At 38.6% G+C, this 21254-nt stretch overlaps 1 protein-coding gene across 3 annotated transcripts in view; it reads right to left on the reverse strand.

The window, feature by feature from the left end:
• LOC119720591 (UPF0687 protein C20orf27 homolog) overlaps positions 1–21254 on the reverse strand; it is a 56594-nt gene continuing 35340 nt past the window's right edge. For 2 of the 3 annotated variants that reach the window (XM_038190323.1, XM_038190325.1), the window contains exons 3-5: positions 18203–18331; positions 8008–8013; positions 1–1656 (exon numbers count right to left, since the gene is read on the reverse strand). In XM_038190323.1, coding sequence (XP_038046251.1) covers positions 1547–1656; positions 8008–8013; positions 18203–18331 — 245 coding nt within the window. In that variant the 3' untranslated portion in view covers positions 1–1546. The remainder of the gene's footprint in view (positions 1657–8007; positions 8014–18202; positions 18332–21254) is intronic. The other variant, XM_038190324.1, reaches the window with a different exon arrangement.

Consider the following 21254-nt stretch of genomic DNA (forward strand, 5'->3'; position numbering starts at 1 on the left):
GCTTGGTGCCAAGGCTGGTGTGCACTAGGTTCACTGCACAATGCAACATAATCCACTGTTGCAATTAATTTGTTGCATTTAGCAGGGTTCTCATTTGAGTTGAGTTGGATATTGTTGCATTTAACAGGGTACATGTAACTTCTTGGTGCCAAAGTTGGTGTGCACTGTGTTCACTGCACAATGCAACAGAATCCACTGTTGCAGTTTGTTGCATTTAGCAGGGTTCTCATTTGAGTTGGATATTGTTGCATTTAGCAGGGTATCTTAAGAATACCCGATGGGGGTTATAGGGTTTATTCGTATAAAAGTTCAGTGTGATACAGGACAAAACATAAAACATGCATTAAAAGTATAACATTTCTCGTGATTTTCTAAAATGTCTTACTACCCACTCATCGTCTATTCAAAGCTAAATCTTCCATTTCATCTGTTTCGTCTCTCCGTCAATAGTCAAGACGTCTCAAGTTACCCTAACTGCACAAACACTTTGCGGCACTCGCGACTCAGGGAAAAAGAAACGAGTGGGAAAAAGCTTTCACAAGCTGTAACACTCAATTTTGATGAATCAAATTGGACGCAAGGGTTAATGTTTTCATAAGTGGTGAAAAAAATACCTATCTTTATATATATTTATATTTTTTTATATCCCTACGAGGTGCAATCAATATGCTTTCGAACATCTTCACAAAGAGGAGAAAAATGTCTTCCCGGAAAAATCCCACTTGGGAAGTTTCCCCTGTTGAATACAAAATTGTGCCAAATTTTCAAAATATATGAATGATTGTTAAGTTTACACAAAGGCTTAATTTTGTGTATAGTCTGTTGAATATCCCCTTGCACAGCAAGGGTCTATGACTAATTGCAAGCAGATTAGGGGATTAATGATGCAAAACCACTGTTGTATTACAAAAACATGGTAGCCAAATTAACCAATCAACAGCTTAGTCCGCATTTCTGATCAAAACGACGTCACAATTTCTAAAGTCGACTTCGATTGGCTGGCGCGCGTGGTCACTCTGCACACATGAATGTTTGATACTCAGACTAAATTGTCCGGTCCCCCCTCCCCCCCCCAAAAAAATTCAAGACAACTGGCTTGTTTCTGTCTTTATTAGAGGCAAACATAAATAATGGGAAAATGTGATTTGATATTTTCTTACTTTTTGATGCCAACTAAAGTAAATGTGGCCATTTTGAGCGTTTAACAATAAAAATTATATTAAAAAGAAAAAAGTAATAATCCGTAGCCACTATTTCACTGAAGAGCCTCCACGTACGTACACATGTAGCTCATTCAATACCAAATTAGACACCTACATGTACAGTAGTCGAATTGAACCTTTAACAGAACTAATTTCCCACAAAATAATTTCCAATCTATCAAATCTGTAATTCCAAATTCCACATCTGCCAGTCTCCACATTATAGAATACAGACATGCTAGCAACTGAAAAGATGCCCGCCGACTCTTTTTTTCTTCTACTAACGGTAAAAAAAGTTCTTGAAAGAGGCAGCAGAGGTCAAATGGTGGGGGTCGGCGATGACATCATTCGAACGGCGTCCAATCACTGCCTTCCGACTCCTCTGCAGATGGGTCTGGCTCTAGACACAACGTTTGCACTCCTTCCTTGACTTGTGGAGTGCCCTGGTCCTTGCCTAAAGACGAGGGGAAAACGTTTAAAAATGAAAAAAACCCATTGAAACCCCCATGAAAACCCACATGTTCTTTACATTTCTAAGATAAAATACCACAATGGGCTTTTCTTCACTCAGTCTACATCTCACAGATAATCATTTGTGAAGGCCGGTTCCTTCTTCATGCATATGCGAATGCTAAGCAAATTTGACGTCATCAAACAGATGCTGCAAAACTTGCCAGAAGATAAAGCAAATTTGCTGCACGAATGCTGGCCGTGACGTCATGAATTCCCATTTGCGTTGGCTTTTGCACCGAGCATGAACCGGTCTTAACAGGTTCAGACAATTTATTTGAGCCTTGTTTAATGGCCTTTCACAAGACAATGTACCTTACGAGAAGCTCTAGCAATACTACTTCTGACTACGTTCATAACATTTGAATCATGCGAAAAAGTGCAATCTTGTTCCTCAGTGCATACATGTGCATGTACCTTCACTGGGGAAATATCAATATTTCTGAACTGATGAAACATGGATGAAGAATGTACAAACAGAAGCTTTGTGCAAACTTGATGCTTGATTTACTTCATGAGCTGTGTCAGACAGTGGCATTGAAAACACAGAACAAAAAACACATAGTTTGCCACACACGTACATGCTGTATGCAAATGAAGCAAAGACCTTTAATTAAACTAAGCAAAGAGAAATTTTGCTCTCACTGCATCCCCAAAAAAGCATGCGTTCATGGAACAAATGCAAGTGGTGATGTACATGGACATACAGTACAAAAACACTCTGCAACAAAGAACATTTACATAGGCCTATGTATAGCAAAAGCGGCCATCTTGGTCTGATTCCCTGACCCAGTCAATGCAAAACACAGCATTACCAATTTACGAAGAAGGTACCAGCCTTAGAAAGAGACCGGAGTGTTCTCAGGTCAGACACTGAACTTGGAACAGGACATGTTTTTGTGCGACACTCCAAACAATTCCCAATTGAGAAGAAGTTCCCAACTTAGAACAAACACTTCACAACCACCGCAACAGCAGCAAAAAGCGAGCTTCAATTTTGCATATTTTTACAAGAAAAGGAAAAAAAAAAAATCATAAGGCGGACAAATATTCAATCTTGAAAAAAAAAAAACTAGAGAGTAACTCTCGAAGGTATGCAGAAGAAAGATCCTGCACATTTGTGCTTTTGGTCCTCTTTTAAGGTCAGTTATACATTATTTCAAACGCTAGGGCTACTTATTTGTCTCTTGACCGGTCTTGCATCCAAGCACTTTAACGCAGGCCTCGCGGTGAGCTTACTGCCCCCCTGATGCGCACTCAATTATTCAGGCCCGCGGCACACTCCACGGTCTCTCTGGAAATGGATAGGCTACTTCCATTAATCTTCAAGTAATCCCCCCTCTCTCTCGCGCTTGCCCAGCGATCGGCGCCGGACGCCGGCACTTTCAAGCTCACATAAGACTGTCAGTTTCTGTACGCTATCCCCTGTTTACGCGTCAAGTGGCCGGAGTCCGTTATCATGTATATTTATGTGCAAATCACGGTGGGTGAAATAACATACTGGGGCCCTTCTTATATATCAAAGTTCCATCTGCCTTGAATCCCGAGTGAATTTCATCAATTTTGTTTTTGGCCACTTCCTTTGGGGGGGGGGGGGGGGGGGCAAAAAAGTCTGATTTCTCAACTGAGTTGTTTGCCATTAAACTGCCCGTATCTATTTTTTTTTTCACAATATGTTTTGCAACACTGCAAAATGGGGAACAAGATGAAATAAATAAAAAAAATTTAAAAAATAATTAAAAAAAATTGAATAAATAAAAAGAAGAAAGAAAATAAATCAATCAATAAATTAAAACAAAAAACCTCCCAAAAACATTCAACTTGAGCCGATCCTTAAAATAATTATTGTCATGGACGAAATTTGTTTTGAACAACCAAGGAAAAAAAATCATAAAATTGTTTGCATGCTAAGATTTTCTGCTATGCTAAACTGTGCACAAGATCAATTCTGCTCCTCAATCAAGTACCGGTTCATCTACCGCGAAAAAAAAAAATTGTAAGAGTGTTTTTCAGCTTCAATTGGAGAAAAAACAAAAATTAATCTTGGAGGCTGTACACACGACAGATGTTTGCGGGAGAGAAAAACAAGTGAATCCGGGGAATTGAAGGCAATCTGAGCCAACTTGATTTGCACTCCCGGCAAAAAGGTGAAGATCCCCCCCCCCCCCAAGCTAGCCACGTACAGTCTGCGAGGGATAAACACTAAGCAAGCGCTGTTTTATCGGGTTGTTTTCGTGCCCTTTTTGTTTCTCGTTTTGTTCTCTTCTTTATCCACTGGATCCCCTATTCAGGTCAGTTGCCCGGACTAGGCACTAGCTGGCTGGCTGACTGTAAATAATTGAGATTGGAAGGGGGGGGGGAGGAGGAGAGAGAGACAGGCACAGACTGTCCAGAGGTAATTCTGAATAAACAAAAAATAGAATTGGCAAAACAAGGACATCTTGTGGGAAAAAGCAAACTTGTCGCTGAGAGAAGGATTTGTTGTAAGCATCAGGATATTTTGAGACGAGAATCACTTTGCATTTTGACCAAAAAAAAAGCCTCTTTCAAATGCAATGTTCTCAACCTGGGCACGCCAAAATGTCCTGTACGCCACAAGTAATTAATGATTTCAATAACAGTTACAAAAACAAGCTAGCACGTGAAGCAGTAATGAATTCACAGCTCTCCCCAGTGATTACGACCCAAAGTCCTGTCACTGATTGCCCGTTTCTGATGTGCTTGGAGAAATCAGAGAATCTATTTCACGACTCGCCAAACACTGACACACAGAGCCAAATTAAAAGTAGAGTCCATCATTTGTAATTTGTGCATTATGTTCGTTTGAAGCAACCAAAGTGCTCCAAATCTAAAGAAGGGCGCTTAACAACTATACCTGATGAAGCTTTACCTCAGTGAATGCGGAATATTCCGAGAAAACAATATTCTAGGATCTCGATTTCAATAGAAAAGTTGCGGGTCAAGTTTTAAATTTCACCCGAATTCAGCGTCTGGGACACGTTCTCATTCAGTCGATTGTAGCTACGCAATGTCGCGCACTGAACCGACGAATTATAGCGACCGCGTACGCGTCGTGCCAATGCTTGCGTGCTTCGCCGAATTAAAAATGCACTATTAACAGAAATTTTCAAAAATGCACTATTAACAGAAATTTTCAAAAATGCATCTTTAGACCCATTGTTGGAAATCGCCTTCTTTCATTGTATTCTTCAAAAAGAAAGCTTGCCAGAAAGAATAATTTCACAGGGAATTTAGTCCCATTTTTTAATTATCTTTAAACCAAGTATGCTTTTCAACAACAATTTTGTCAGTTACTTTTTGGATAGATGCAAATGATGGACTGTGCCAAACTAAATGAGTGGTATGCATAAAATGAAAGCTATTCTTGCTATCAGAATGTCAAAAAGTACAGTGCATGTGTTCCAACTAAATGTGCATGCACTTCGAAGGAATGCGTGTGCTGTGGATAATGACAGTGCAATTGTACTTCTGCGTAACAAGATACACATAATACATAGGAAAACAAACTGTAGTATTATCTCAACATAGCTGAGAAACATGATGCATGAATGCTCCGAGATGAGTTGTCATAAACATCAAAACTACATTCTTGAAGTGAGTCTAGAAACTACATGTAAGCCACTCCCTACATATCCCAGGGTTTCATTTTTGGAACATTCTGCACGCAGGAATCTTCAACAACAACAAAAATTAGCCTCCAACCGACCACACTCAATCAACACCTGTGATCCAATCAGTTATAAAAAAAATCACAAAACTAGGGTAGTCAAACAACGACCAAACAAAACAAGCATCAACATTTAAACAACATATATTAACACTATTATCCCCCCCCCCCCAAAAAAAAAAATTATAATAGTATTTTTTGTTTTTATTTAAAAAAAAAAATTATTAAAAAAAAAAGTATTAAATAATTTTTTTTTTAATATTTTTTTTTTTTTTTTAATAAAAAAACCAAAAAAAACTACACATAATTTGCTGCAGGTGCTTAACTGAACACATCCTGCTTTCTCAATATTTTCAGACTCAAAAATGTACTATACTGCCACCTGACCATAAGTTTGATTTTCCTCTTGCTTGCCTCCCCCCCCCCCCCCCCCCCTATTAAAAGTAATCAGATTTTACCGAAGCTGACAGGTTGTAAGGCTCGGGGGGGTTTCAGTGATCTGTGTAGCAAAGCAACACTAGACTATAAACGATACTGATGAGTACAATTACGTGCGCAAATGCTTGCAAGGACCTGCTTTTGGAGCATGCGTGGGAGTCTTGCTGCTTACATGTATGTACCGGGTACGTACATGTACATTGTACAACAGCTTGATGACATTTCGCAAATGATAATTAACTACTGGTACAATTAATGCACACGTTTTTTGTTGTTTTCTTCTACATGTAATGTTAATCATTACCAGAATGTTTGAGAGATCCCACACCAAATCCTTTGTCCCCATTTAGATCTGCAACATGTGCTAACAAAACTCTTGGCAAACTTTCACAGAACCCATTGCTGGACACTGGAATTTCCACGCAGAAGCTGGAAGCGCGCACTCGCATCAACCATTTGTAGCACCAGGCGACGTCCTTGCGCAGCAATAAATGTCTGATGTGCCAGCCGTACGGTGATTTAGAAACCCTTTTTTTTTTAAATGGCTTGGTTGGCAGGTTGCGAAGAAGCGCTCAGGACAGTGGCAGCTTAAATTCAAGGTCTGTTATAGCCTACTGTACACAAACAGTTGCAACGACTGAATAAAAGACAGCGAATTTAAAAAATAGAAAAAAAGTAGCAAGAGTCAGAATAAGAAACAGTACAAAGATAAAAACACACCACAACTACCCTCAGTAGCACCAAAAACTCTGTTAATATTCACGCTCAGCCACATTTATAAAACTGCATAGTGACCAAAAGCAGCAGCCCCCTCAAAAAAACATGCCTCACACACACAAACTAAATGTATAATGTCTATTTTGTACAATGTACATGCTTTCTTTAAGTCTAGCATAGCATTTGTAAGCACGCTACAGGGCAAAAACTTGAACAGACAGCAAGCTAATGCAGCCAATGGAAGATACACTGGCTCTGGTGATTGTCTCCTGTAATCACACACAGAAGCACCAAAAAGATGCGGACAAACACTTGAACAGCAGCACTACTATTATCAAATGAAAAATTCAGCTGATGCTTTCTCAGCTTTCGCCCCCTCACTAACAACCGACTGCGCTGATGATTGGCAATCGCATGGACAAGGGGAAAAAACAGCTAGCCAATTTTGACAGAATGCAGCGGCTTTAACATGACTTTAAAAAAATAGAAAAAAAAAGGTGGAGGAAGAGTGGACAGGCCAGGCAGACAACTCCAATGAAAACAATTATGGCAAATGTGTGTGACACACTCGATCAAGCCGAGCAAATGCGCAGTGGCAGTCGGAATTGCCTCAATTTTTTTTTTCTTCCTTAATTTCTACGTCAGAATCCATTGCACTTAAAAAAAAATTTGTATGAATAGAAAGCACATGGAATAGGCTTCAGTTCAAAAATAGAAACTCACGCCAGTATACATACCGGTATTCCTTGCAGTGGAGTTATTTGCATATCGATACATTTAGAGGAAATTTACGACTGTTTTTTTTACCATGTGTGTGTGAGTTTGTTTCTGCATTCAATAGGTCCGGGACGTTGAACAATAGAGGACAATAGGGTCCCCAATTCCAGAGAGGTCCCCAATTTGGATTCGTGTACAAAACATATGGGAGGTCTTCCTCGTCCTAAAAAGTAAGTACAAACAAAAGAGGGACAATAGGGGGTCCCCGATTGCAGGTAAATACACACTTGTGTGTGCATCAGTTTTAAATAATTGTGCTTATTATTTTCTACAGTATCACATGAAAACTAAAAAGTCACTAGTTTAATTTTTCAATTTCATTTTGGCCAGCTGAATGAAGTAAAGTGTGCAAAAAACCAAGTTAAATACTTATTACATATTTAACATGTGATTATTACCATTTTTTTTAATTAAATTTTTTGAACTTTGTTTTTAAAGGTTTTTTTCAGAAGTGCAAAAGTACATTCATGTAGGTTTCTTTTCACAAAGTGGTACCAGTGAACCTTTAGAAACCAGTGAACAGCTGTTAAAAACATTACTGCGTTAAAAAAAAAAAACACCCACAAAATTAATTTTGCGATACATGTACAACATACAGAGCGCATACATGCGACAAATATTTTGCACCGACTTGACCGAGAGTGTCACACTTAAAAACGACACGTGCACACCTACCTGGGTCTAAAAAGGTCAAAGATAGAAATCGAAGAACGGCTCAGACACCATCCTGGGAAACTCCGAGACACACACACACACGCACAGGGGAAATAAAAAGCCCACAACAATAGGAAGAGATTCAGCAAAGGTTCCTTGAAACAAACTGAAGGGTTTTAGTCAAAAATTGTGGCTCTGTTGTTGATGTTGCATGTATGTATACTGTATTAAAAATATCTGAGCTTTCAATACAAAATGAAAAGACAATGTACAAGCGAGGAATGACTTACATGTACTCAATTTGGCTGAAGGAGGGGGTGGGGTGAGGGGGTGGGGGTGAGGTAAGGTGGGGGAAGGAGGGTAGGCGGGGAGGAGTATGGGTGCTGAAGGTACATGTAGGAAGTGCATTCATGGTAAATTACGGTACATGCACATGTAGTGAATAAAAGACAAGGATTACTGGTAGAGGGTAGAACTCATTGCAACATCTCTCAATTTTTGTTAACGATATTAAATTTTGGCAACAAACACTATAATGGGTCATTCTGGTCTCAACTACAGTGCTACCGTAGCCTTGACCCAAGACGCTAGTGATCAATAGTGGATCGTACAATAGTGCGCCCTCTAATGGCACAAAAATTAGACCAGCGCGCCTACTCGCACTAAAGTCTTGGGTAATTCGTAGTAGCGGTTTAACTTGTTCTTTATTTTCTCCCTCTAGAGGCTTTTCTAGGGGACCTGCGATTGAGAAATGGTTTATAATCAGTTGCGTGCTCGCGCGACGGTTGTAAACATACGCGCTACTGCGGTCATCAAGCATTGCTAATTATGCAACGAAGTGATACCCCTGCGTCAGTGCACAACGGTATCAAATGGGAACTGCTGTTTGATCAAATTGATTATTTTCACCCACGGTCTAATTTACATAAAATGACCATGCTCCCATTGCTACGAATTGCCCAAGACGTTAGTGCGAGAAAGTTAAAAAAACAAAACCAACAATTATGCAAGAGCGCTCTACAACAAAGCAATTATCGCCATTGATCACTGACGTCTTAGGCCGAGACTACTACAGTACCTGCTACAGAGTTCTGTTTTTGAGGAACGAATATGAGAGAAAACAGGAGGTACATGTAAAACAACCGTCTTCGGCATTATGATTGGCAGAGATACCACATACAGTTCACAATTAACAGGGGGTGAATGACGACAAAGAAACACCTTTGCCACGGTTGATTTGAATAGGGCTCGCTCAATGACTGGTGATGCTGGCCACAGGTTTTTTTCAGGATCCTGTCGGGCCTTGCATATTGCAACTAAATGAAGAAGGCCTGACTCGTGCATCAACACTCTGCACAGATCATCCGCCTACGAGACACTCATTCTATTACCGACCCTGACATCAAGATCTAAAGATGGCGAAGCAGCACGCTCCCACTACCTACTCTCTCACCCTGGTACTAGATTATTTGCATTAAAAAATTGTGCACGTTATAATTAGGTACAGAATAGTCTGGTGCCTGACCATGCTTTAAATCAGTCTTTGTCTTTGTATTGGGTGTCCGGGGTAACAGACGGAATCAATTCGTTGTGGAAAACACAACTTTAGTTTTCTTCAAAGTTTTAATGATGATAAATCATACCAATCCAACATGCAGTATTACACACTGAATATGATAATAATTATGGGGGAAAAGGAGGATTGTTTATCAGGAGGATTGGATGTATGTAAAAAATTCACATTGAACATTACTAATACACAGAAATGAATGAAATCCCCAAGTACACGATATAAATCCGTTACCTATTATTGCGGTTTTGAATTTCCCTACCGGGGTCTACAAATTGTCGCGAGGTTGAGAGCAGACCCTATGGGAACAAGGTTGGGTCCCCAGTCCACTTGGATGGGATGGGGGGGGGGGGGGGGGCAGGGGAGACGAACGACCCTAACAGCGAGCATGGACATTGTACTCATAATCATATCGTTCATGTTTTCTAAATCGCCAGCTGTTGGGTTTTTTTTCTTGCGGGAGGGGTATTTTTTTCCCCAGGCCATATCGATCAATGACAAAAGTACCCCTCCCCCGGCAAACGGCAAAATTTTCCAATTTATTCGGCCGTGGGGAGATTTCCTGTACAATATTTCTCTTTAGCAGGTGGATTTTGAAGTAGTTATGGATTGTATGAAAGCGAGAGATCAATTCATTCATGTAAATGTATGCTCGCTTGATTGAACCGGTATAGGACTTTTTACTGGAATGAAAACGAAGATTCAGGGATTTAAAGGGATGTTAAAATGTCGTTGTTGGACAGCATATGAAACTACTTTTTACAAAAATAAGAGTTAATTATGAATTGTCATGTTAAAGGGGCATTCCGGCCTGAAATCCCCGAAAATGTTACGTTTTGGATTGTTTATATCCAAGTATCATTTTCCTTCTAACAAATGTCCCCATCCATACATATCAATGGTTTAGGTCCCTGAATATTGGGCGTATGAAGTTGCGCTTTTTGGTGTTTTTTTTACCACCCTGCATACATTATTCCTGTGCAATTTATTATAGGCTGTATCACTAAATCTGATGGTGCAACTTCAGACTGGCATTGTGCTGGAGGGCCACATATATTCGTACTTCACAGACTTTACGTTGTTGACAGACAATTTTTTTTTCCATCGCCTTTTAATGTTACAAACCCAGAGCACACAATTCAGAACACATCTTCAGAACACATCCCCTCTGAAGTGACTTCGGCTGGCACACAGATAACATCTAAAATGACGTGCCCATGTAAATATGTGGAGTACAGTCACCCCAATACAACTTCACAGGCCAATTCTTTATGAAGGGAATACACCAAAAACAAAAAACAAAGCTGAAAATACTCAAGAGTTTAAAAATAACCGACAGCTCTGCAAATGTCAAACTTATACCGGTACATGTATGATAGTGGCAGTCATGAAAGAATCCGTACAAAAAAAAAAAATGCTCTGAATTTAAAGCTTAAAATCGATGCCGGCGGCGGTACTGTAATCTTCCTGTAAATGTCAAGCAACAAAGGACTATCTGGCGGTAATTAACGACTGTCAGACTTGTCAGTCACACTTTTTACTTTTTGCCCCCCGTGGCTCATAGAAGATAGGGGTTGTATCAGCATACAGGGATTGCTTTCCCTTAGATTTTCCGGATGGCTACTGGCCGGCTTGCAATAAATACAAGAAGTGCTGGGGGATGATTTTAACATTGCCAGTCTAGATTGGTTCGGACGCTAATGGCGGCGGCGTCAAATTCCAGTAGCCTGTGGATTTGACAAGCGTCGTAGAATTGAAAGCGACAATCCATGTCTTACGGATAAACACGCAAAAAAGACGAAAACATGTTCAAGTTTTAAACATCCTACAGCATACAGGTACATCAACATATAGTTTCTGTTGGACAAACTTTTTTCAAAAAATTGTCTGGCAAAGTGGAACTATCAAATATCTTTATAAATAGCAACATATTGCTGCCAAAGTTTTTGTCTGATAATATCGCATCTGACGTTTTTAGTAAATTCAGTTGTATGCATTTCAATTTCTACGAACAAAATTTTCAATTTGTATATTTTATTAAAATTAAACAAATGCCCTTTCTTCCCCATTTATTTTAGACATTTTCAAACCTTTGAACATTCACTTTTATAGGGGGTTACTTTGTGTCGTTCAAAAAAGTTGCGTTTCGTTGCTAGAAAAAAAAAAGAGCAATTAATTTTCTTTAAAAAAAAATCAATTTTTCAGGGTGAATCTCGAAAAAATAGCAGGGGAGAACAACTTTAAAGGAATATATGTCAAAAATCCAGTTGATGCATGTACCGTACCATGTCAGACATGATCAACTTCTATCTAGGTTTCAATATGGTTCACCTTGCAGTCCTGATTCTGATTACGGTACCATCTGTCATTCACATTATTAGTAGACAGAGACTGGAAATGGATGCCACTTTTAATTTTTATATAGATCTCTGCTGCATAATGTGCATAGACGTGATTACCGTACATCATGTGTGAATCTGTGAGTCTGAGCAAACACATTTTGTACACTCTTGGGACGATGGCACACCTAACATGCCTACCGTAAGCTACCAGTATTGCAGTAATTTTAACCCTCCTAAGGCAACATACATTGACCTTTCAGTCAAAAGCACTCATTAAAGCTATAGTCCATCATTTGCAGCCATCCGAAAAAGTAACTGGCCTATTATTGTTGAAAAACACACTTGGTTGAAAGATAGTAAGTGGACTAAACTCCCTGTGAAATTAATCTTTCTGGCAAGCTATCATTTAGAAGTAAACAACGAAAGAAGGCCTTTCCAACGGTGCGTCTTAAGACGCACCGTAGGAAAATTTAAATTAGTTGTTCGTTTTGTTATTCGGCGCAGTGCGCGCAAGCATTGGCACGACGCACAGTTGCTATAATTTGTCGGATCAGTGCGCGGCATCGCGTATAGCTGCAATTCAAAACATGATTCAGCAACTTTTGATTTGAAATTGAGATCCTAGAATGCTGTTTTTCTCGGAATATACAGCTGAAGCTGAGCTGAAAGTTCATCAGGTTAGTTGTTCGGTATCCTTCATTAGATTTTGAGCACTTTTGTTGCTTCAAACGAACAAAATGCACAAATTACAAATGATGGACTATATCTTTAAAGTGACTGTTTTCAACAGTTAATAATTCCCAGCATGTACCCGGTACATACAAAGCAGGATGACTGGCTGTGACTGTTTATGTATCTTGATACAGCTGTGCTTTGACTGTGGGTGATTGATAAGCCAGCTGTGCCTACAACTATCCTGCTTTGTCTGTTCATGATCTGTTGACTGAGTTTGACTAGTCACAGTGCTTGCTTGACATATTATCTGACTGCTGGTGACTAGCCTGTGTTAAAAGTATAGCAGAGGAAGTGGATGGAAATTTTGACTCTCTGTGACTGTTTAAATAGTAGGAGGGTTAACAATCATTTCATCAATCCTGATGTATGTAGATATCACTGTACAACGATCATAACTGAGTTGTCCTATGGATATACATGTACATTTTCACATGCCTTGGTATCAGTGGTATAGGGAGGGGTGAACCACTCCCCAATGAGAAAAAAAAAGAGGAAGGATGGGAGGGAGGGGGAGTCGCGCATCTAATCAACGCAATGAACGCACTCTCCACACAAGGCCTGCTTGCGGTGGCCTGCTTGCGGTGGCACGCAATACACAAATGTATGTGGACTTGACTCAAACTGTCAGTCTCAGGCCGTCCAACAAATTGATATTGTGGGTAAAATAACTTGGTAACCCCCTCCCCCCTCCAAAAAAACTTTTTTCCTTTGCCACTGCCTGATATTGTCACTGAATATTCTTTTTGCCCATTTTATCCATACCCAATGAAATACACACATGTATGGGCAATTCTTTGGTAACGGAATTACGGAATTTTGTCACTTTGTCAAGGATTATTCTTTCCCAAGAAAATATGTTCAATGCTAGGCAGCTAATCTAAACATGGAAAGGGAGCCAAGACCCAGTAGAATTGATTGACCGCTAAAAAAAAAAAAATCCCACAAGATTACCCTTTTAGGGGCGGAGCTTAATATCGGTAACGGAATTACGGACGGAGGACAAGCATATTTGAGTTCTCGCATAAATTAATAAAACTCTCTGAAGTTTTGAAATTTTAAAATTGGACACTACCTGTTATTTGTAGAGTTCAGGGGTGTTGTTAACTACAATGCAGAGCAAAGTTGAAAAAATAATCACTCTTTTCATAATTTGCATTTTAATCATGGTAACGGAATTACGCCTGGGCGGTAACGGAATTACGCCATAGGTTTACATTTAATAGGTAAATGCAATACATTAACATTTAATTCAACATAAACTCATCACAATACAAATTTTAGAAGTATATAAAATGCCACAAGGGGAAAGCTCAGTGAAAATAAGCACATCAAAATGTAAATGTAGGCCTAAACATGTCTGGGCTACATTTTTTAGGTCAAAGGTCAAGGTCAAATGAAAGCAGTCTGGTGATGGCTGCATTGCCATTTTTTAACGAAAATCAAATTTTACTATGAACAATTGTATTATCGTATTTCACTAGTTTATCGTGGAAAATACAATAAAACTGTACTGGTTGGCATCTCTGAGCAAGGGAAGATGTTAAGTTATGCCAAGTAGAAGTACAAGTACAGTCTGGTACTCAACTTTCATATATACATGTACGTGTTGTGGAATATATTTTCTCTGGGTACCAGACAACGGCTTTGGCAACATATTTAAAGGGAATGTACATCATTGGCTTTTGCTGTAATTTTCAGAAATGAACTGTTTGAGGGGGGTTAGTATAATAGATCAAATATTGTTACACTGACTTGTTTGAAGTTTTGCGTTCGAAAATGCTGGAAAACCAAGAAAAACAAAACTGTTCAAGTAGTCTGGTTCCTTGACTCCACTAAAGGTAAAATGGATCAATTTATAGATGCTGGAAAAGTGGAAGGTAAGGGAACCAGACTAGCTGGCCTGCACCCGTTCATGAACATACATAACAAATAGGTGTAGCAAACAAAATTTGGACTGGAAAGAGTGTAAAGTTGGAGCAGTAGTTGAAAAATAGTTAGGTTTTTCCAACGGTGGTCGGCCGACCACCGTTGGAAATGTATACAAAAATATAATTTTTTTTGAAAATTACTTCACACCAGGTCGGCCATAGTTTTACAGGATGCTTTAGACTGTCATTTACCAACATCCTAGTAAGGTATTTCGTAAAAACTTGGTAGTTTTATTTTCTGATGTTTGCAAATGTTGTATATTCCCTTTAAGCATCCAAACAACTATTAGCATTTTTTAAATAGTAAAAAAGAAAAAGTAAAAGTAAAAAATATCAATGGAACACCTGATTATTTTTAATTGTATAATAGCAAATTAAAGAGGGAAATGATTTAACAAGTAATTTAGTATTTAAAGTTATTGTCCAAGGTTTACATGCAAATCTCCTATTTAATATGTCATGTACATAATCTGGGGGAAGTGTGCATACTTTGTGCATGCGTAATTCCGTTACCGTAATTCCGTTACCGTTTCGTAATTCCGTTACCACTTGGAAAAATGCCAAGAAATTACTATTTTAAAGTTTTTATTTTTCATTTATGTTTATAGTAGGGTCTTTTCTCAACATACATGATTTGTAGAAAAAAAACAAGAAAATTTGTGAAATAAGTAACTTTTGCCATTTTTTCGGTAACGGAATTACGTGCTAATTTCGACATTTTTAAATGAAGGCCTACACTATCTATATATATATATTTAGATTTTTAGATTTTTTTTTAATGACCCTGAGTAATGTTAGTAACTTGTAACATCATAAAATAAATCAAATCTTTTCCCTATAATTCAGAAAGTAATACATACACAAAATTTTATTTTTTTACCAAATCTGAACGTTTTTCATCATAAATTGCAAAAATCACTGTTTTTACCAGAAATATGTATTTTTTTTTAATTTCGTTTTTTGAACTGAATTCCCCATTTAATTGAGGTCTGGAAAAAGTACAAAAAAGGTTTAATATGTAAATATTTAGTTTTGACATTTTTTGCTCTCCCATGGAGAATTGCCCGTATATGTATTTCATTAGTTCCCTCTCATTTCCTTATGAAATTATCTAGTAAAAGTAAATAAAATAAATATACCGGTACCTGTACTTAATTTCTGCAGATTTATGATCGAATCCAATATTTATGCACTGCTCATAAATCTACATGTATTTTTAATTTATTTTTGAAAAAGTCTAAATGTACCGGTATACGGAAACTTTCTGTTTACTGTACTGTGTGCCGAGGAAATACAATGTACTCAAGATTACGAGCTTGGAAGAACTTTCAAAAGCAAAGCATCCCAAACTTCGGAAGTCTATTCAAAAGTACGTGTACTTTGTGAGGACGTGCGTACCAACCTCAAACAGTTACAACCGCTTTCGTCCCCAGCATACTTGTAGCTCAAATTTGAACAGCCGTGGATAAATGCTGAGCTGCAGAACAACTTGGGCATTTCTGTCATCAACCCCCCCCCCCCCCCCCCCCCGAAACAAAAAACCATTAGAATTCCCACGTTGCAATGGTAATGGCAATGGATTTTTTTCCCCGTTTTTTTTCTCTCTTTTCTTTTTCTTTTTCGTTGGACACGTTCATCACGTCCGCGATGGGGGATTGTGTTACGCGCTAAGTGGACAGCCGTAGTGTTTTCTCTGACAACACAAATCTCCATGTTTCCGTCCAGAATAAACAAAGGTATCACTTCGTGAGCCTACAATAACAACCTTTTGTTTGCGAGAAGGAAAACTTGTACGTTAGGGTTGTACGAGACTTGGGAACGCAGGACACAAAACTGTTTTGAAAACATTGAATTTTTGGGTAAGACAATTACGTATTTCTTCACATAGTTTGTCATCTAACAGCTATAAGCTCATTAAATATGTGTATTTGGAATAGAAGGTCCTACAAAATTTGGTTAAATTGTCAAATTAATCACTCAAAATAGAAAAAGCGGTGCTAGGGAAAAAAATTATTTAACAAATGGCAGTTTCAGAAAGTTATTGTAACTCACTTTATTTTTATTTGCCAGAAATTATTTGACTGCTGCTCAGGACTTTTTTTTTGCAAGAAATTTTCTGACTGCAGTTGAGGACCTTTTTACTAGCTCTCAACCAACAAGTTGTACTGAACATTCTAAGATCTCTCTCCCGACAATGACATCTACCGGTACCTCAAATTCTGCAAAGTGTTACCGTGACTAGATTGGCCCTTAAATAGAGAGGTTTCACATCTGAACAGATACGCATTCGCATGTACATGTTATGTTGATCTATCCATAACCATTATTGGCCATTCCATTAATTTGTGTTGTTTACGCGTACACACTTAGTTACCCTGTAAGAACTGTTACCAAAAAAGCAGTAATCCAAAATGGCAGCCTCCAATGAAAGCCCCGTACCGGTTTCTGAGGCTAATATTGCTTTCATATACAGACAAATGGTACATCAGAAAGCAATTCATCCTCATTCAATCAAACCATACCGGAAAAGAAGGTGAAAATCAACAATTTCCCATGCGTTTCGCACTGACACGTACGGTAGCACCCTACATGTATACGGTATGTGCCATGTGCACGCATAGCGGATAGCGAGTTGCGTATGACATCACAAGATTACACAAACTAATGATCTATAGATTCGGCGCGCTAACTGTATCCTTTCCCTTGTGAAACCTCTCTTACAAAAAAGAAGCATCTACCCTGATAATGCTACATGTATGTCCGTGCACTCTGCATGCTAAAAAGCAAAACAAAGCAAAATGCATACAGACAAGCAACACATCATGAGAAAAACAATTCACATGGCAAAATAAGGAGAATAATAAACTGATACAAAATGCAGACAAAAGCAAAATCAACTCAGAAACAAATTCTGCTGAATGAAATGTGTGGATGTACGTGAACATGTACGTCTCATATCCAAGGAAATGGAAAGTGCAATTATGGACTAAATATCTGAATGTGTGTGTTACGTGTAGCAAGTTAGTAGCATCCACATTCATTCATAGAGAACAGACGTGTTGAAATATATGTGTACATTGTTAGGGTTTAAAGCAAATTATCAACTTCAATGTTTGACACATTTGCTATCCACAGAAGTGGTTTTAAAAGCCTGTCCTACACATCGTTATAAACACACTGTTATCTTACATATATTTCATCACTTGCAGGGTGGATTCGGTTTTTAGTTCAATAAACAATGTAAATTCATGGCATCTGTTTTGGTTAAATGCCTTCAAATTGTATTGTTGGGCATGATCAAAAAAGTAAGCTGGGCATCGCTTTAGCCAATGTCTTCAATTCCTGAGAGGAAAATTTTCAGTTTGATGACTTTCATGGATTCTCTGCACAGATAAAAAAACCCTTTTTGGCTTGGTTTTTGAAGGACTTTTTTTCTTCGAGGGATAAAAGGTAATAATTATAAAGTCGAACAAGAAATTGACCAGAGTGGGATTTTAACCTGTGACCACCGGATTACCGTACGGGAGGTTGCGGGGTTCGATTCCTGCTTCAGTCAATTTCTTTGTTCAACTTTATAATTGTTTACAGGAATAAAAAGTAAAAAGAAACTGAATTCACACCGAATTCAAGCGTTTACTTACTTATGAATCGACAATGGAGTACAACTTTGACAGTTTTGCTAGGTTCGGTTCGGCTGACGAGCTCAATATCTTCTGATACGACGCCGTCTTTGTGGTTAAGGAGTTGGATAGTGACATCGTGGCCATCACCTGGAAAGAAAGCAGGAAACACAAACTTGGAAATTATTCACAGAAAATGCAAATTTGGAAATTATTAAACTTGTGTTAACATTTTGAGTGTGGGTGATACAAATTGAAATCCTCTGTTTTGCCCTTTACCGATGAATGTTCGGTGCTTTCCGACATCCTCAAAGGACAAGAATCTGACTCAGTTGGGACTCGAACCTATCACCTCCTGCTTACTAGTGCAGCAACCAATCTCACAAAACATTGTGACCTTACGCCATGCGCAGGATTAAACTTACAAACTTATGCAATAAACTTACGAACCGTTTCGTGAAACTTGGCGTACCTGTCCAACGTTTGAAATTATTCAAACCTCTTGGACGATGGCTGTGTATGAGTTCTGTTTGGTCACAAAACAGTTGTTGAATCACACCCACCTCTTATTCTGAAAAGCAATGTTTGTCCTACTTTCCTCTGAATCATGTGGCAACACTTAACTTCTGTCACAGGTGAAATGGCAATTTGTTGACTTTGAAAACAAAGCTGTGAGTTTCTTGTATCATCTTGGATAAGTTCAGCAATGACAGGCTCAACAACAATCACGATTACAGTCAACGAAATTGTCCATTTACGGCACGACTTGCGCCACCTAAAATGACTGCATAAGTTACGCCATAATGCGTTAGTTGCTGGCTTACGCACTGTGCAGTTTTTGGGAAATGTGTCAAAACTGCAACCCAATAAATGATGGCGTAAGTGGAGTTATAACGCCACTGCGTAACGTTTTGTGATATCGGCTGCGGATGTCTTACCAAATCGACCAAGTTTGCTAGGGTAAGCCAGCTGACTCAAACTTGTTTACTTTGTTTACATGTACATCTCATAAAGTAGACCAATAACTTTGGAAAATAATGTATCTTTTTTAGTGTGGAGTGTTGTGGCCTCATGGTCTGGACCATTCAACTCTTGGTGTGCGGAAAATTCTGCAGGTTGTGGGTTTGAGAGACCTGTAAGGACAGAGGTTATTCTGATTGATTTCGGCTTTGCGCTGAAATGGCAGCATCAAGCTATATACTCCCCAGGGAGCTAAGATGGTCTTTGGAACGTTTCATTGGCCTGATGAGCAGAGGTAATAATGATGTGGCGCATTGAGCACAACTACCAGTAATGGTGGATATGTGCGCTTAAATTTATAAAAACAAACACACATTTTAAAAAAGAAATTCAATAACCAGAATTTCTCAAGAAATAACAAAATAAGATCTTTGCTGTTTAAAAAAAACAAAGCAAAAAACACACATGTAACAGCCTCAGACTACTCAAATATCGACTTTCACCGTTTTCCAATGAACTCCTCAAGGCAAGATTGTGATCTCAGCATGCATGTTATCAGACTGAAATTACCCAGAGCCAGCAGAAACCTTTAACGTTAACGTCCAACGTTTATCCTTCAGCATTTTAAACACAATTACAAGTTATCTGAAATGCCTCCAAGTCCCCTTTATTATGGATTAGGCCAAAAAAAAAAGTCTCCGGTTTCTGGTATGCGCGCGCGTCGCCGTAGCCATGCGCATCGGCAAAATGAAAAGAAAAAAAATTTCAATGGAAGATGATGTCTCAAAACCGCCAAACTCACTGGTTTGACTGGAATCCTGCTGCTGCACAATTTTAACGTGTTTTTAGATCGAGAATAAGCTTTATGTGGCCTCTCTGGACTCCCATATATTTGCACTAAGGTTAGTCGGACACCATTTGCAGTCATCAGCCGACATTTGAAGCAAAAAAATCAGGTCAAAAAAACCCCAAAAGGCCGCGTCGCCGCACAACTTTTTGGGCAAGCTCCATACCAGAAACCGGAGACTTTTTTTTTGGGCCTTACCCAGTATAGCGGGTACAAGACTACATGTACATGTATGTATGCCAATCCTTCAAATATTTGATCAATTGTATTTTCAATTTATAGTTTTTATCCCTATTTTTTTTGAAAGAGAGGGAATCGTGTCAAAACAAATATAACTATCTTTCAATAGAAGATCTGAATTTCTTATTTTTTAATGATTTTTTTGTTTATTCATTGTTAATATTACTAGCAGAAGTTGTTGATAACTGAAAGGTTTTTTTATGGTGTACCATTGTGAATTTGTGTTTTTTCAGTTAATTATTAACAATGTTAACCCAAAATCCTTGTTCAGTATCAGGAATATTATTGAAATTCCTGTGAAATGAAAAAGTTTCTGCAAACTGCTTTTTTGACTGCGGTGACCTGAAATATTAAAATGTTTGAGAAAGAATAAAACAAGATTCTATAACACTATATAGTGGACCAGCCAATGTGGAATATCACACTTTGGTCGGCATTTTTAGGTAATAGCAGGCAACCATGTCAGATCAATCAGTCAAAGGATGGAGAAAAAAATGTAGGTGGATGCCACCCTTAATTTTGACCCAAATATACCTAATTTGCATAAACATAAACAATTTATGCCAATAAGGTATATTTTAGGGTCAAAATTAACGATGGCATCCACCCACGTCTTGTTTGTTATGGTTCAAAGAATTGATCTAGCATGGATGCCAGCTATTACCAAAAAAATGCCGTGAAATTAATTTCTAGAGAACTTTTCCCACATTTGGCTGGCCTACTTGTAGATTGAAATGCCAGCCCCTCTTAACTTTTGAATTACATTCGATTAAACGGAAATTTGAATATTCCACAATTGAATCAATTGGAGAAGAGGGGGCTTGAAGACATCTATCGTTTCAGGGCTTTCGAGTCGGCCGAGGCGATAACAATCGAGAGCTGTCACCAGTCACAGACGACTCCGGGGGATGTACTTTTTCTCTTCCCTGTCTCCACCTGATCTTATCGTGCAGATCGCCATGACAACCGCATCGTTGCATCACGTAGGAGATGACATCATTAAGTCTATGTGTCCCTCTGTGATAT

Source organism: Patiria miniata, unplaced genomic scaffold (genome assembly GCF_015706575.1).
Source record: "Patiria miniata isolate m_02_andy unplaced genomic scaffold, ASM1570657v1 HiC_scaffold_9, whole genome shotgun sequence".
Classification (NCBI taxonomy): domain Eukaryota; kingdom Metazoa; phylum Echinodermata; class Asteroidea; order Valvatida; family Asterinidae; genus Patiria; species Patiria miniata.